Source organism: Astatotilapia calliptera, chromosome 19, assembly GCF_900246225.1.
Source record: "Astatotilapia calliptera chromosome 19, fAstCal1.2, whole genome shotgun sequence".
Lineage (NCBI taxonomy): Eukaryota > Metazoa > Chordata > Actinopteri > Cichliformes > Cichlidae > Astatotilapia > Astatotilapia calliptera.
Window position 1 is genome coordinate 16,415,013 of NC_039320.1, and position 12,168 is coordinate 16,427,180.

Sequence of the window (12,168 nt, forward strand, 5' to 3'; positions counted from 1 at the left end):
TTATCGCTACTTAGATGAAGATCACGCCACGTTTTTAACGAGGACTAAATGAAGCCGTAGTTGCAGCTGTATGTCAGTATTACTGTGTGTTTTCGGAGAACTTTTTATTTTATGTAATGTTTTTATCATTTTATGGCAAATGAATGCAGGCTTTTAAAACAACACAGGAGGTTGTGTGCCAAAAATCATGCACTGTACAAAGTTAATGTTTTGTCCATAATAGATAAGATGTCTGAGTGTAATTTTAATGTTTTAATGAAACACCGAGTGGCTGATGATGATTTCCTCTGTTCATTATTTGACTTTACATACATGTTCTCAGATTTAGTCATTAACGTGAAAAATTTCACAGATCTACCAGAAGTGTCCTGCACTATTAACGTTTTCTAGCAGCTTTTATTCCAGTTTTCAAGAGCTAATGCCTGTGTTCAAGCTGCCACGTAAAGATGGAATCCAGCCACGGTATCTTCTTTAAAATTGTCATCAACATCTGGCAGGGCTGCATCCGGTCGCTGTTCTTCTTTCAGGTTGCCCTTGATTACATCATGTGGCAAGCAGTAACACACATCAGAGGTGGCATCCGCTGGAGTGATGGGCAAACACAACATCACAGATGATTACAGTGTAGTTGAAACACAGCGGCTTAGATAGAAGAAAAACCCAAGAAAGTCAGCGCTGGGGAGAAACCGTTCAGGTCTAATGCTTGTGCACAAATGTTTAGACATCAAAGAAGACTAAAAATACATGAAAGAGATGAGCCCCTCTTGTCCACTTGGATTCTTTATGAGGGAAATGTTTTGATCCCGTCCAGTGAAAGACCTTAGACAGTCAAAGGAGCTTGCAAAGAAAAGCGTCTGGACTTCTTTAAGTTGCTTGAAGACATTTCACCTCTCATCCGAGAAGCTTCTTCAGTTCTAAGGTCAAATGGTGGGGAGTCCCAGATTTAAAACCTAGTGGGAGTGACCCCTCACAGAGGGACAAAAGGACCCCCTGATGATCCTCTAATCGCCTGAGCCAAGGTGTGAAACTGGGTGTGGGTCCCAATCAGCCAGAGTTTCGCATGGGCTCATTGTGAAACCTGGCCCCACCCTATCATGTGATTTCCTGAGGTCAGATGGCCCAGGATGTGAGTGGGCGTTAAGGCGTCTGGGGAGGGAACTCAAAACTTGATTATAGATGGCAGACAGTTGGTGTCGTAAACCACCGCCTCTGTTCAAAGATGGTCGCTCACAGTGGACATAGATGGCTTCTTTCACTCTTCTTTCAAACCATCTGTCCTCTCTGTCCAAAATGTGAACATTGGCATCCTCGAAAGAGTGTCCTTTATCCTTAAGATGCAGATGGACTGCTGAGTCTTGTCCCGTGGAGGTGACTCTTCTGTGTTGTGCCATGCGCTTGTGAAGTGGCTGTTTGGTCTCTCCAATGTAGAGGTCTGGGCATTCCTCGCTGCACTGTACAGCATACACCACGTTGTTAAGTTTGTGTTTAGGAGTTTTGACAAAACTCAGGAATTAGCATGATAAGGTGGGGCCAGGTTTCACAATGAGCTCACCCGAAACCCTGGCTTCACACCTTGGCTCAGGCGATTAGAGGATCATCAGGGGGTCCTTTTGTCTGTGGGGGGATACTCCCACTAGGTTTTAAATCTGGGACTCCCCACCATTTGACCTTAGAACTGAAGAAGCTTCTCGGATGAGAGGTGAAACGTCTTCAAGCAACTTAAAGAAGTCCAGACGCTTTTCTTTGTAAGCTCCTTTGACTACGATGACCTGGATGACTGAGAACCTTCACAGACACAAAGACCTTAGACAGAAATTTTGATGATTGAGTTTTCTTGAAAGCCAACACAATGGAGAAACAATTTGGCTTATGCGACTGAAATAAGAAGTTTGTCTTTGTTTGCAGAAACTGAGATGAAGGCAGTGAAATGACAGACCAGTTGGACAGCCATGTGTCATTTGTGGGTGTTCCACCTCTCATCCAAGAGACTTCTTCAGTTCTAAAAAATAAAAGAGTCCCAGATATTTTACTCTTAGTGGTTGGTTGTCCCCTCCCAGGTGGTTGTGAGGGTCATCAACCCACTATCGATCATGTGAGTCATCACATGAACAAAGGTGTATTTAAAAAAAAAGTATGGGTCATTACCAACACTGGGGGTTAATGGTGAAACCACCTTGTAACCTTGCCCCACTGCATCATGTGACTTATTGGGATCACATGAGGCCAGGTGTGAGTTGGGATTGAAGCACTCGGGAAGGGATCTCATGACGGCATTGCAGGTGGTTGATAGCTGGTGTTGTAAGCCACCACCTCTGTTCAGTGATGGTCGTTCACAGGGGGCTTAGATGCTCTTGGTCCACAATGTGAACACTGGCATCATCAAGAAAGTTCCAGTGCAGATGCATAGCTGAGTCTTGTCCTGTAAAGGTGGGTCTTCTGTGTTGTGTTGGGTTAATGGGGTGCCTGTTTGGTTTCTCCTTTGTGGAGGTCCAAGCATTTGTCACTGCAGAGCATACTCTGTCCTGTTTAGCTTGTGTTTTAGAGTTTTGTCCCATGGATGAATCAATTTTGTCTGAGGGTCTTGCTGGGTCTGCTGGTGTCTGACCTTCTTTCGTGTACATATTTGCTGATTTAATGGAGGCCCAGTTGCGATAACCATGTTTTATTAAGAGCTTTCTTTAAGTGTGTGTTCCTTTTCTTTCCCTTTTTCCTTAGAGGAAATATTTTCTGCCTGGTGTTGTAGGCTCCTTATCACCTCAACGTTGTGTTTCACAGGGTGGTGGGAGTCAGAGAGTAGGTACTGGTCTGTATGTGTGTGGACTTCCAACCCAACAACACAGTCAAGGATCCTGCTGTCCTCCCTGGTGAACATTTGTTTTAAGCCACTTGAGTGAATTTGTTTGGTGGAGGCCTCTACTTCCTGGGTTAAAAACTGGTTGTTTCAGGTAGTGGATGAATTATAGTGTGGATTATTTTGAACTGTGAATCGTGAAGACAAATAGGGAGCTGGAAAAGAGTATAACGTTTAGGGTAAAAGAGAGGTAGTATCAGGTACTTGCTTTTATTCTGATATAGATTTTCTTCTATATTGCTGGATAGTTTTTGATGAAAAATCAAATTGTGATGTCATTTTTCTGTTTTTACGGGGCTGACAAGAGTAGTGTTAAAGTGCTGCATAAATAAGCAGTACTGGAAAGGGTTGTAGTACTATTATACTCGTGGTGATACCCATACTGAGCTACTAAGTCCCAAAGTGGGTGGTGTGTCCAGTGGGAAGCTCTTTTTATCCTTTTGTAAAGATACGATTTAAATTTACCTCACCAATGTGATACCTTGAGACTTTTAGTCAATCAACCCAGCTCTTTACTCAGTTTGCAAATATTGCCACAATATTAGTGCTCTTTTTTTAGCTACTTGTTGTCACTGTTCCTGTTTTCTTTATCAAAAGTCTTCATTGATTATCTTGCGGTAGTTGTTAATAGTCATTTTTGTGGATAATTGAAAGCACTGTCACAAATAAAACTGTAATTCTGAGCAGGTTTTATGCGGATCATATGATTTATGCACACAAGGCTGTCCATCCATTCATCCCTTTGTCCATCCATACAGAGCACTGTGTTCAGAGATGATTTTATTTTGTGCCCATTAAGTCCACCTGGCAGCCCGTGCCTTTTGAAAAAAGCCTGTTCATGGTTTATTTGTTTTAATCACTACAGAATTATTTTTGGGTGCAACACATGCCACATGTATAAAAGAATACAGTCACTTGTATTATGCTTTTTCATATTTGATATAAACATTTACTAGACAAAGAATCTGACATGGTGACTGGCCTGAAATTTATAAATTATATAGACACTGATAATGTAATGCTTGATTTGAGACAGAACAATGACAAGCTTCTGCACCTTCCACTACTATAAGTGGACTACAAGCAGACACTCAGTCCTTGCTTGCATAGCCTGGAAATGGGGAAGCAAAACCGCTGAACGAGAATTTCTGCAATAGTTTCAACCTTCGCCAACTCGTTGCTGTCTCGCTCTGAAACGCTCTCTCAAAAGCTTTATCGAGCACCTCTCTCGAGGGTCCTGCATCTTTAATGACTGCGGCGAACGGAATAGATTAGAAGATGAGACCTTTCGATAAAAAGTTTCTCCTTACAAAAAAGTTTTATACGAAGGAATGCAGTGTGTTCGGTAAACATATATGTAAGGCTTTTTCCCTCCTTTTGCTGCACTGGAAAGTGGAGCCCCTCTCACGAGGGCCCTAGCTTTAAGAGTGAGCTCCCAGCAATAAGGTCAAAAGCCAAGACTATTAATTTTGCAGTGCTCTTCATTTCTGTAAACAAGTTGATATGTACTGAGTAAAGTTTAGTTACTTTAACGTTAACTCGAGTAAACCATAAATCAAAGAAGAAGCCTAAAAAGAAGCCAATCTGGGATCGCCGTGGGGAATAATGCGCCTAATGCTGTAAGTCTGGCCTCGTCTCTAGATTAAGCGGCAGCAGTACAATAATAACATTAAGGGACGCATGTTGCATAAATATATTTCTGCTCATTCTGTAAGTCACTTAAGCAAAATATAATATGTTCACGTGAAAGCTCTTCCTTGGAGATTAGCCCTCAACTGCAACCCAAAAACCTTTCGAAAAGTGTCACACATACACGTGTATCGAATGGAAGGAAGCATGCTCCCACATTACAGGAGGTGAACTAATGGTCTAATGAGTCACATACTGTACATCCCATGCAACAATACTAAATGAATTTAGAGTGACGGTTTCTCTTTTCATAACCACCTAAAGATGAAAAAGGTAAGAGATTTTTTTTTGACACATAATATATGCATGCAAAGAACCTACTCTTCTTGGTTCCACTGTGTGAAAACATCTGGAACAGACAGGAGCCTTTCTACCCTCCAAGAGCTCAATAAGTCTGTACAGTAGAGACAGTTACAATTATCATAGGAATTATTATTTAGTTACTATCATGTAAAGCGTACAGTAGTTGCAGCAGTGAACACTGGGGATCCTAAATACTGCAGAAACATAATTTAATGCAGTGCTCCACTGATATACAAGCTAAGGTTGAATGAGAATGTAGAGGAGTTACTGTGCACAAATCACATTGGCATGTTGTCAGATAGAAATGTATGATATCTTATAGCTATGTTCAAAATTATTCAGCATTTGACATTCTCATGCATACAACCACAAGAAGCGAGTCCATTGAAAAATAGTCCAAGCATTGTTTTTTGTTATTTTTTTTCCTGTGGAAATGGCAGAGAACCTAATGAGACATTAAAACGTGTGCTGCTGTCCAGAGTGTGTGGATACAGACAGGAAGAGGAGGGAGCAGCGACGGCTCACTTCTGCATGTCACACTGCAACAGGAGCACGATGGACGGGTCGCTCTTTGCCGCCTCTTTGAACTCCTCCAGCGAGATCTGGTCGTCGTTGTTTTTATCCATTTTACTGAAGATCTTGTCCACCCTCTGCTCTGGTGTCAAACCGTCCTCGTTCATTTTCATCATGATCACCGTGCCCACCATTTTGTAGATAGCCTGTGGGCGAGGTGTGGCGAGAAATTAGCTGAGAACTGTGGTTTGCTGTGCAAGAATAAAAGATGAATGGATGGATGAAGCAGTGAATAAACAGATAAAAGTCAAATGTTGAAATAATATCATTTTTGTGGAGATTCATGATTAAATTGCTGAAATGGCTACAAGTAAACAACAACAAGCTACATACAATTATTAAGCAAAAGTAATCCGTGGATGGAAATAGTACCAGTGGTTGAATAATGTATGCATGCTGCTATTTTCTGTCAGCAGGCTGAAATTTGATTGCACACAGAAGACCAAGAACTCTGAATATTTCATTAATATATATCAAATGTGCAGGAAACACTGGGCCTTTACTGATTTATTGAATTATTTCAAAAGCAGTGTTGCACAACAGTGCAAACAAGAGTCGAGTTGGAAAATCCTTTGTAAAAGTGTGAAAATCATTTTGACTTTTTATTTAAGTAAAAGTTATAATTCTACTCGAGTACCCAATAAGTGTGACAGAGTTTTACCAAAAAAAACACCAAAAGAACAGATTTTTTCATTATTATTGTTCAATTTAAGAATAAACCCAAATCTTCAGATTAAACTTGAAATGCTATTTTTGAGAATCATGTCGAAATATTAGCTAAAGTTGAAATGTGGACTTGATGAGTTGACACAACAACTTCATCAGCGTTCTGATTGTGTTTTGTGATCATCCATTGCCAGCTATTTCATTTTGCACAAATGAAGCCAACCCCTCGAAGTTTGTGTTTTTTCCTTCTGAACAGATGCAGCTTTTTGCACCATCTCTTCAACATCATTGCACTTATCACCACATCGTGTTTATGTAATAAAAGAGAAATAATTTCCTTGTTATTAAAACCAACTCTTAAATACACTTGCGCTAACTCTACGCAAGCTATTTTGTAGAGGGCAAAGCAGCCATGGCATTTGTCTGACTTGAAACAACAACATTTCAGCTTTAGTCTCAATATGAACAATATTAATATAAAAATATATTTGCCTTTTCTTTCTTAATGTGGCCCTAATACTCCTTTATGCAGTAGTGCACAAGTCGTGTGTCCAAATATATATCGAATGCCACTTTTGGAATAACATATATTCCAAAGTGCCTCAAGAGTTCGCCATGTAATCGGAAGGTTGCCGGTTCGAGCCCCGGCTTGGACAGTCTCGGTCATTGTGTCCTTGGACAAGACACTTCACCCGTTGCCTACTGGTGGTGGTCAGAGGGCCCGGTGGCGCCAGTGTCCGGCAGCCTCGCCTCTGTCAGTGCGACCCAGGGTGGCTGTGGCTACAATGTAGCTTGCCATCACCAGTGTGTGAATGTGTGGATGACTGGATATGTAAAGTGCTTTGGGGTCCTTAGGGACTAGTAAAGCGCTATACAAATACAGACCATTTACCATTTTACCATTTCATTGGATCATCGCAGGTGTCCATGATGTTAAATACTTAAATATTGTTGGGTAGCTCTATAATAACAATAATAACAGCCACATGGGTCAGTTGTAGTCCTGTGTTTAAGCATAATAATTATTTTTTGAGTGCAATAGTATGATGCCAATGTATTTGTTTATTCTTCAAACTGTTTGGCTGCTTTTGGGTTTGCTAAAGAAAAGTTTTATAAAGACCCAAACTGTGATTTGAACACAGTTACAATGCTCAAATCTCCAAAAGTCAAAATTACTGGAAAAACAAAAACAAAAACAGCTAATTCCCACATTTAACAAGCTGAAATCTGGGCTCTTTGCTCTGAGGTGATTTATTTGAAAACCATAAGTCAATTATGTGAAAAATAACTTCTTACTAATGTTAAAAACTCTCAGGTCATAAAATAATGGGGTTTTGTCTGACTGTTTTTGCACTGTTGCACACTTCAGAGCATATTGACAGTCTCAGTAGGGGCTGTCAATATGCTCTGATATCACTGACACATATCGGATTTATTTTATAGATTGTGTTTCCACAAATAGCCAAATGCAATTCAATACAACTGCAGTTTTGCCATTACGAAACTGTATCTGTACTCAAGGCTCTGCAGGTGTGTGGGAGACTGATAACACCAAAAACCAATGGAGAAAAAAAACCCTCAGAGCCAGTCTCCTGATGAGCAAAAGCTTAATGACTCCATAATCCCTCACCTCGATTATCTCCAGCATTTCCACTCTGGTTATTTTGCCATCACCATCCAGGTCATACATGTTGAAGGCCCAGTTGAGTTTCTGCTCAAAGCTGCCACGGGATGTGATGGACAGAGCGCAGATGAACTCTCGGAAATCAATGGTCCCGTCTCCGTTTTTGTCAAAGGTTCTGAAGGCGTGTTGTGCAAATTTTGACGCATCACCGTAAGGGAAGAACTGCACAAAACAGTAGAGAGAGGTCAACTGGTGCCTTCTTGTTACAGGATAAGCACAGCTTTTTAAAAGGGAAAATAAGTCCTCTACTGCTGCATGATTAGTTTGTACAACAAATAACTCCAACAGATGCAAAAGAGGCAGTTGATAAAGAAGAGCGGGAGCTTCTGGACACAAACCTTCACATAAAGCTGCTGGAACTCCTCCAGATTCAGCCTGCCACTGGGGCAGTCCTTCAGGAAGCCTTTGTACCACTGCTTCAGCTCATGTTCATTAAACTCTGTGTTCTTCACCAGATCCTCCATCACCTCAGGAGTCAGCTTGCTGTTCTGCTTACCCATGTTTCCTGTGGTGCAAGAACACGTGAATAATGCATTTGCTTTTGCTTCGGCTCGAAAATATTTGTCAGATTCCCACTTCGAAAAAATGAGCACAGAGTGTAAAAAATGTGCTCTTTTTCTTCTGGGATGGCAGCAAATATTGCCCCGGTGCTTATGTTCTATTTCGGTCCCTTCAGCCTGTTTGTGCCAGCCAGTGGCCTGGGTAGCACTGACCTGGATCAACACCATCAGAGCAGATCCAGTTCATCAAATGTTCGATCGCTGCTATCAAGTTTCCACTGCAAACGCTGTCCTATAACCTGACAATGACAACAAAGGCTGTGCTTGCTTGTAAAAGAGAGGCTGCTGCAGTAAGTCCACAGACACGAGTAAGAGCAGCGTGCAGGAGCACACAGCACTGGATCAATGGAAAACACATGAGTGGCCTGCATGTAATCCAGTGTTTAAAGAAGCCGTGGGAAAGCTGCACAACAATCAGCCTGGGTTAGTTTGTTATCTTTGACAACTTAAGCCAACCACACCAGGGCAGTCCATCAGAAGCCCCACATTCATTAATTATTTACTCATCATGTGGCGAATGACATAAGTGGCCAAGGATGCGTCAACTTCCATTGCATAATTGAACAAATGAGAGAGCAGAATATTATTTGTATTCCAAATACAGGCCGTTGTGGGAGTGTCCACAACTTGAGACCAACATATGGTCCACATCTCTGCAGCATGACAGCAGGCTGGACAGCTCCACCACAGGCAGCACTGCATTGGCTTGGGCCTTCCACAACAAACGGCAGAAATGTGCGCTACAGCCCAAATCACTGCAAACCACAGCTTTTAACGTCCATCCCCTGCATGTCATAGAACCAAGCTTGGCGAGCGTGATTAGTAATTACAGTAACAGATGTTGGGTATTATCTCTAAAATAGGCTACAGCGAATGACCTTGAGGAGCAACATTTTGCAGGAAGATGACAAAACTGTTTCACGGAGCGTTGAGCTGAGAGAAACGGCTCGACGCGCTGCAACTGCGGCGTTTAATAGAAATATCAGCCACATTGCGCACAGGCCACAGGTATGAACGACTCGTTCTGCCATCGGATGCTGTTTTATATCACGCTTTAGGCAATGACATCCGTGTTAATGCTATTAAAGCTAACCGCCTCCTGTGAGAGCTGGAGAGGGAGACGCTGCTGCATTCCGATGGAAACGACGCAGTGAGAGTATTTTCAGATTAGATCCCCCCCATCCTGCTCCTAATGACATCTTTCCGTGCGCATCGGGCCAGCAAACATGTCAAAATGCAAAAAGCAAACAGCTATTTTTAAAACACAACACAGCCCTCCTCGGTGCCGCCGCAGAGCCACATTGGAGGGGTGGGAGAAAAGCGAGAGAGAAAAAAGCCCATTAAGTGCAGAAATTTTGGTGACATTTTGTAAATTCACCAAATAATCGCTCTCTGCCTTATTTCTGTTTTTCTGGCTCTTTCCAGGCAGAACGCAGATGCTTTATTTCAAAGGATGCGCAGGTGCCAGAGAGCCAGCCCTCTCCTCAATCCCCATTCATTCACACCAAAGGAAAATATGAAACATAATGCGCGACATATCAACACGAACCCATCCCTGCATGTATAATCTGAGATACATCTAAGACATGGCACATAGCTCAAAGTGCACGCACTTCTTACCTTATTATTTAGCGATTCTCTATCGGAATAAATCTGCTCTGGCTTCTGCAAAGTACAGAAAACCCCCTGCCGATGAAAACGTTTGCCCAAAAGGGATTATTCTCAACAAGGCTCGCCCTCTTTCAGAGAAAAAAAATCACCCGCTAATGAAATTTCTGGATTTTCCCGACGTTATTCCAGATGAGGCGCAGCAGGCACCGATCCCACGCCAGTCTTTGGTTATGCGACTACAGGAGCGCGGCGTCACCCGTGTGCATCACAGCCTGATCATAAGTTCACTGTTGCTGCTGCTGCTGCTGCTCGGTTTGGGTTCAGCCTGATCCTGTCACGTTATTACCGGATCTTCATCGTGATGAGGATGGTCAGCTTGAAATTTCATCATCAGGAAATTAACATGTTGGATGTTTCCGTGGCACAAGAATGGAAGATTCATCGCCTATTCATTTTTGGCCCTGATGAAATTATTCACTGCGACTAATCTGAAATTGGATTAAATAAACCCGACTGTGAAATATTTCACTTTTATGGTTTTAGACAAATCTGTGAGAAGAATAAATACATTTATTAAAAAATTTAGAGTTTATAGATAGGCTGTAGAAGACCTGTCACCCCAACCCCAAATCCACCTTCAAAAATTTGACCACAAGCCAAGTTAAAGTGTAAAATTCATTATTTTTTACAAATTATTTTTAATATTTTTGTACTTTTGTTGTTTAAAGCCCTTCACGTTGATCCTAAACACACGATCTACCCTATACTTACTAGCTGTTTCCCTTGGGTACGTTCAAATGCGTCCCCAAGGTGACATTTGGTTTAGTTTTAAAGCTTCCTCATAACCTTTGGGAGACAAAATCCTGAAGTATTCAATTAAAGACCGATTATTACCATTTTCTTTCCCCTTTTCCTCAAAAATAATGTCAAGCTTGTCTTAAAAGTATGAAAAGAACCAACACATCTTGTCCATACTGACTGTGGCTTTAAGTCTGAAGCGACTCCAAATTTCTCACAGTCCTCTTTCTGTGAAAAACTGCCCCATCTCTTAAGGTGGTGGTGGTGGTGGTGGTGGGGGGGGGGGGGGCTTCCATCCATGTAAGCTAGTGAGTGTGAATCTAACCTTTCACGTCTCCATGGTGATTAAAAAGTCTAGGTTTGGCATTTAATTTCTTCCTTTTAGAGTTGCGGGGGATTATGCACATCCTCACACACACAGACACACATCCACTCACACACAGCACAAATTCAGTTGACCATGAATGTGGCCAAAGTTTTAAATAATGGGGTCAGTGTATGTTCAAATAATCCCTGTGCACTAGAAGCTTAGGCTTCAGAGTTCTCCATGTACTTTTTTTTTCTATTCTTGGATGTGTATCGTGTAAAAGACAGGAGGTATCCCTCTAGATGCGAGCACAAAGCTGCTGTACAAACCTTCTGTCGGGGGAAAGTTGCCTTAAAGGGAGAGGAGCTGGCTGGTTTCAGACAGTGGGTGTACCCAGGCAAAGAAGGGTTATTCTCAAATGTGAGTAATGCAAAGCTACTCTACCAGAGCCCGAGATTTGTATTTTTTTTAAATGGAGCAGGAAATTAGCATAAGAGGTCCACTTTAATATCTAGGCCCTTCTTACCTGATTACAACAGCCTGTGACATAAACATGGTGCAAGTTCCAGAGCAAATGTGTCTTTACTTAGAAGATTTTAGACCAGATAATAAGTCAGGGAAAAAATAGCTACAATGCACAGAGCAGAGGAGAAAATGAGGATTAATATTTTTTAGCATTTATTTTGATTTATTATAATATCGCTGAACGTAATGACCGCTTGAGAGAGAACCAGCAGTGTGCACAAAACCAGGGCCTTGAAACTGACCCAGCTGAATGGAGTTTAGTCATTGTTACCTGCATTATTAACATCTACTTTTTCTGCTGTGATGTCAAAAAGTCTTCAGTGAATTATTAAAGCCCTCCATAAAATCATTTTCTTTTACATACAGTAAAAGTCATTTCATTCCAAATTAGCTGTGATATAAGTCTCAAAGACCTGAAAAATCCTTTGAACTATAAGGTATAAATTTGACCAGAATTACATGATATACTATATACTGATATATTTTTTAAATATTCTATTCTGCAGTTGGTAAACCTATTTATGATTCACGGAGACCCCTTTTGAGCCCTGCAGAGAAACCTGGAAGCTCCCTGTACACCGGTTTGAGAGGCACAGATATA

The 12,168-nt window shown here is 41.6% G+C and overlaps 1 protein-coding gene across 1 annotated transcript; it reads right to left on the reverse strand.

Moving 5' to 3' along the window:
• Positions 1-3,614: 3,614 nt before the first annotated feature.
• On the reverse strand, positions 3,615-10,302 carry vsnl1b (visinin-like 1b). Its single transcript, XM_026152693.1, has 4 exons — positions 9,947-10,302; positions 8,105-8,271; positions 7,713-7,928; positions 3,615-5,562 (listed from the first exon to the last, which is right to left on the reverse strand). Exons 2-4 carry the CDS (start codon positions 8,264-8,266, stop codon positions 5,365-5,367), a joined length of 576 nt encoding a protein of 191 aa, XP_026008478.1. The 5' UTR covers positions 8,267-8,271; positions 9,947-10,302; the 3' UTR covers positions 3,615-5,364.
• Between the last annotated feature and the right edge of the window lie 1,866 nt (positions 10,303-12,168).